Source organism: Lipotes vexillifer, unplaced genomic scaffold, assembly GCF_000442215.2.
Source record: "Lipotes vexillifer unplaced genomic scaffold, Lipotes_vexillifer_v1.1 scaffold53, whole genome shotgun sequence".
Lineage (NCBI taxonomy): Eukaryota > Metazoa > Chordata > Mammalia > Artiodactyla > Lipotidae > Lipotes > Lipotes vexillifer.
This window is the reverse complement of record NW_006791814.1, coordinates 1,955,682-1,960,997: the sequence shown is the minus strand read 5'-3', so window position 1 is coordinate 1,960,997 and position 5,316 is coordinate 1,955,682. Positions and strand designations below refer to the sequence as shown.

Sequence of the window (5,316 nt, the reverse complement as noted above, 5' to 3'; positions counted from 1 at the left end):
CCCGTGTCCCCTGCATCGGCAGGCGGACTCTCAACCACTGCGCCACCAGGGAAGCCCCAAAGTAACTTTTTGAACATGAATTTTGCAGTTTGCTTCTTATAGATTCATATTGACTGGGCTATTCCTAAGTGTCTGTTTCAGTGTATGCATATAGGTGCATTATATACTTTTAACTGAGCTTCGCAAGGATGCCCTTGATACCATCTACTAACCCATGCAACTGAGTGAAGCACACACATGCCACAGTGTACCCACTTATATTTATAAATACTGCTGGGCAGTATTTATGCATTGGTTCTGTCTGGGGAAGAAGCTTATAAGGTGATGGGAGCCAGGAAGTGAAAGTAGCAAGGTACGTACCTAGCATGAAACGAAACGACATAGAATTAAAAGGTGATGCCAATGGTGGAAAAAATGGAAGGGACAAGTTTTAAATTATAATTAAAAATACATATGCATGCCTATATATGCAAATATGTATATGTATATTTTATATGTATTAAAAAACCAAACCCACGACAAATTAACTGAAGTCTCACTTTTGTTGTTCACAGGAGACCAAAATCAACTGTGTTCGTCTGGCTACGAAAGGTATGTTGGCATGCCCTGTCTGTCTTCAGCCATTTAAGTACTTTTCCCTCTAGCCACACAGGGAAATTTTAGGCAACGATGGCTAAAAATAACAAGAAAGAATTGTTATTTTCATTGGAGTCATTTGCATCTAGCTATTAATATATACTTAAGGTATATATTAATAACACAGTGCCTGAAGCATAGGAGGAGCTCAAAACATATTTGTTTAGTCAGTGGATGGCTGGATGGATGGACGAACTGGTTCATTAATCAGTGGAGTGGTAAATATAAATTTACTCAAACAGTCTCCTGCTATAGATTCTCATTGTATTTGGGTCTGTGTTTGGGTATTTTTTTTTTGCATGTCAATTAGACCTATCTTCTGGTTTTGTGCTTTATTCAACTGGCGCGTGACTTTCAAAAATGAGGTGATTAGTGTTAGTGCCTTCAGTAATGAGAAAACAAACACTGCATCGCTATGTAGTTGGCATTTTCAACACTAATCCCCAAAACTAAGGCAGCATTGTTCAGGCTCATCACTTTTTGTTTCCCTAATTATAATTGAATTGCCTGGCTCTTTCAATTGGTACATGTTTTCTGTTTATTACTCTTTAAAAACAAAATCAATGAATGGTTTGGTATCATTTAACCTATTACAAGGTTGAATGGTTAGAAATCAGGTTTCTCCTTCTGTTATAGAATTGATCCTTTAAACAGCTCCCTCCCTGTATAAACACACCAAAATTAGGCAATTGCACTCTGTTCCCTGCATTATTTGACAGCATTTATAGTTTCATAGATTGCTTCCACAGTGATGATAAGTGTAAATATAAGTAAACATATAGTCATAGATATAAACTATAGACAAAGACAATGACTCAAGTATGTATACACATATGTGAGGATATACACGCAGGCACACACATACAGAGGAAAATGCACACATGTCAGGGAGGGGAAGAGACAAAGGGACGGGGCCGGGGGGAGAGAGAAGAATATTTTATGGTTATTTGGCAAAATGTGCAGTGAGACCTATCACACATCACTTTTTTAACTTTGAAGAAAATCACATCAATTTGTAGGCAGAAAAGGGAAGATGCAGGAGGAAGAAGACAGGGGCACTAAGGGCTCCCTGTGATAAGAACTCACTCTGGTTTCACATCCGTCATGAGAGGTCGACATGTCCCTAACGTGTTCTCTCTCGAGAACTCAGGCTACCAGACAGAAAGAGATAAAACACTCCTTGTGAGGCAAGGAGAATTGATGGCCCGCAAACAAAAGTGACACAAATTATGGGCCTTGGCAGACTTCTCCACTGAAGAAAACAGATAATCTAGAAAGAAGAACCTCATCAGTTGGCTAGCACTAAAGCTCTGGTCCCAAGCTGGACAGCTGGGTGTCTGCAGCATCCCCCAGGAGGGGGCAGGAAACACAGAGAAACCTTCCCCGTGACGGTGCTCCATGGCTCCCACTAGCTCTTGACCCCTAGACGAGGGAGGAATTGATGCCATTGATCTCCCCTGCAGGATGTGTGGGATTCTAAGGACACCCTCTGGGACATAAGCCCTCCTAAAGGGGAGTTTGTTGGATCGTATTTTCTGAACTGGGAATTAGGAACATATGATCGGACAGGCAAAGGTATACGTGGGGACTTCGAGAGAGAATATTTTAAAGTATATGTTGCTGGCAATGTCAGGACTTACTGTCCTGATAGATATAGAGCCCACCATGCCACACTTCTCCAAAGTTGCATTGCTGATCTGCAGAATTACAGTGGCCTTTAAAGAACTGGAACAGAAGAGCTCTCTACCTCTTCTTAGCATAAGGATTTCTCTTCTTGTCTGATGTTTAGGTTACAATCTTCCTTTAGTGGAGTGTGTTGTGTACACACGCCAGGTGTGGCGTGGGAAAGGATAGGAATGCATTAATGAGTATGAATGCCCAGCTGGCCATGCCCAGTCAGGGCTCAGAGGAGTCGGGAGTAAGTGGTGGATTCCAAGCTTCCACACCCTTGTTTTCCAGTGAGGGCCGTCACTCCAGCCAGGAGAAGCAGGCTCTAGCAGCACTTGGCAGTGGGGCAGAGGGCTGGATAATGCAGAATGCCCGTCAACCACAGGTCAGGGAAAGCTGTGCTTGGCTATGTCTACTCTGTACCCTTGGAGCATCCAGGGTCAACTAATTCACGCACTGCCCATGAGGATTTGGTATCAAGGATCTAAGTCCAGGAATCAATATTTGACCCATCCCTTTCCTGATGGTGTGAATCAAATTTCCCTTTTTATGGGTTTGCTGAAAATACTGTTTTTATTAATAGAGAAAATACGATGGTGGGAATCCTGCAGGCAGTGGGGGTATGTGAAGTCCCAGCGGCAGATTCCACGGGCCATCTGTCTCCCTCCGGGCTGCTCTACCTTCTGCACGGGTCTGCCAGCGGCCAGCCAGCCTCTGGAGTATGGTCACACGGGCAGGCTTGAGGCCAGCGCTGTGACGATGAAGCAACTTGCTGATGTCCTGTCCCTGACCCTGGTGACTCCAGACAGCATCTGTGGTCAGCTGTGTGGGTTCTGGGGAACTGGAGGGCTGCCACTCAGAATGGAACAGCCTGGAGTTGTTCAGGGTCATTCTGACCTGACCGGATGCCCGGGGCATCTTCTATTAAATACAGTCCTTGGCTCTGGCATGCAGCTCTAACCCTTGTCTGTCTGTAACGTCGCTGTTAGTCACCCAAGCTCTAATTAAGTGCTGCCCAGTTTTGAGGTTTGCAAAGCAAGGGACCTGGGTTAGTTTTCGGCGACTGCAGAGTCCCACAGACTAAGTGGCTTAAACAACAAAATGTATTGTCTTACATTTCTGGAGGCTACAAGTCCAAGATCAAGATGTCAGCAGGGTTGGCTCCTTTGAGGGCTGTGAGGGAGAGTCTGTTACACTCCTTTCCTCCAGCTTCTGGTGGTTTTCTGGCCATCTTTGGCATTCCCTGGCTTGTAGAGCTATCACCCCGATCTCTGCCTTCTTCACATCTTCCTCTGTGTGTATCTGTCCAAATTCTCCCTTTTTATAAGGGCACTGATCGTATTGGATTGGGGGCCCACCTTACTCCAGTATGACCTCATCCTAACTTAACTAATTACCTCTACAAGGACCCTATTAGCAAATAAGGCCACAGTCTAAGGTTAGGACATTAACATAAGAATTTGGGGGGAACACAGTTCAATCCATAACCGGCCCCATGCAGTTAGGGGCAGTGTCCAGTGGTTCCCATTGAAACCTCTGACTCTTTACCGTTCATGGCGTGATCCCAATAGCCTTTAGGGATGTGCAAGGAGCCAGAACGGGCCCTGCCAGAGGGGGCCCCGGAGGTGGGCTGAGGTCCAGATGAGGTTCCTGTTCCTTTCGGAAGCTGAGCGAGGCTGCCTCATGCAGAGGAGCTGCGTGTTCTGTGGAAGGAGCCCAGGGCAGGGGGTACACACAGTGGGCCACCTGTACACACCAGATGCTGGGTCTGTGGCAGCAGGACCCTTCCCAGACCCCACATGATGGTGGAGCATCAGGTGCTGGGCAGGGCCAGGCCTCCTGGGACGGGCACCAGCACCGCTGTTTGACAGGAGTTCTGATGAGAAACTGCTCAGGCCTAACCACTAATTTCCCAGTCACACTGTGCCATGGCAAGAAGGTCCTGGCACACAGTTGACCCTCGAAAAATGCCTGCTGAAGTAGGAAATGCATTTGGAGTCAGCATTTCACTACAGCAAGGCTCAGAGACTCTGGGGGTCTCACTCCATCTTCTCAAACCTCAGCAGCACCGTATTTAAAGTAATCCCCATCTACCCACTCACACAACGATTTTTGAACATACCTCCTGCCAGTGGTTTGCTGATAAACCTGCTCTTTGTAAAAGAAAAGCCCTTATTTGTTGTCTTTGTCCATTTCCAGGGTGTAAAGATACCCACAAATCCAATATCAAGTTACCAATGGTTTAACAACTGGCTTACAAGAAAGTCCTGAATGTTTAGCGACATTTCTTCTGTAGCGAGCAGATGCAAGCCAGCTCCAGCACACCGAGACCTCGACCCACTAGTTTGTTATGAGGAGCAAATGATATCATAAACATAAACGTGGTTTTATTTACTGCAAATTGTTCTGGAAATTTTAAAAAATCATGATCGATGACCATTATTCCTCTCATGTGGTCAGCTCACTCACTGAGCACCTGTGAGCCAGGTACCTTGTAAGGAACTAGGGATTTTGTGATGAACCAGCAGGCGTGCTTCTGGTCCTCAGGAAGCTCACAGTCTAGGGCAGAAACAGACATTAAGTGAAGGATTGTAACAGACAGTGGTGGAGTTATGATTGTGATCAGTGCCTCTAAAGAGAAGTGAGAGGTACTGAGTGAGGTCTGATGGCAGCAGAGCTAAAGCCCTAGGCACTAATGAGCGTGTGTGTTCCTGGGACACCCCCTGGGGCTCCCTCCCCTGGGATGGGTGCTGCGTGAGAGACTTTGTGCCCCCTCGTCCCATCACCACCCCTTCTCAACTGACACTGGGAATTGAGTCGAAGGGTGGCATTTGAGAAGCCAGCGGACTCAGGACCTCACCCTGTGAGAGGAGCTACACCCTTGGCCCAGACTCCACGGGAAGAGCCAAGTCCCCTGTGTTTAGAGAGCATCTGGCCGGTGGATTCACACACCACCAGGGGGCAGTATTTATTTATAGAGCCGGAGCAGAACCTCCTGCTGCAGGCGCTGCT

The 5,316-nt window shown here is 46.5% G+C and overlaps 1 protein-coding gene across 1 annotated transcript in view; it reads left to right on the top strand.

Moving 5' to 3' along the window:
- PTPRT (protein tyrosine phosphatase receptor type T) overlaps window positions 1–5,316 on the top strand; it is an 804,737-nt gene that overhangs the window by 591,382 nt on the left and 208,039 nt on the right. The window contains exon 13 of the mRNA XM_007464800.1: window positions 555–591. Within this exon, the coding sequence (XP_007464862.1) occupies window positions 555–591 (37 nt within the window). The remainder of the gene's footprint in view (window positions 1–554; window positions 592–5,316) is intronic.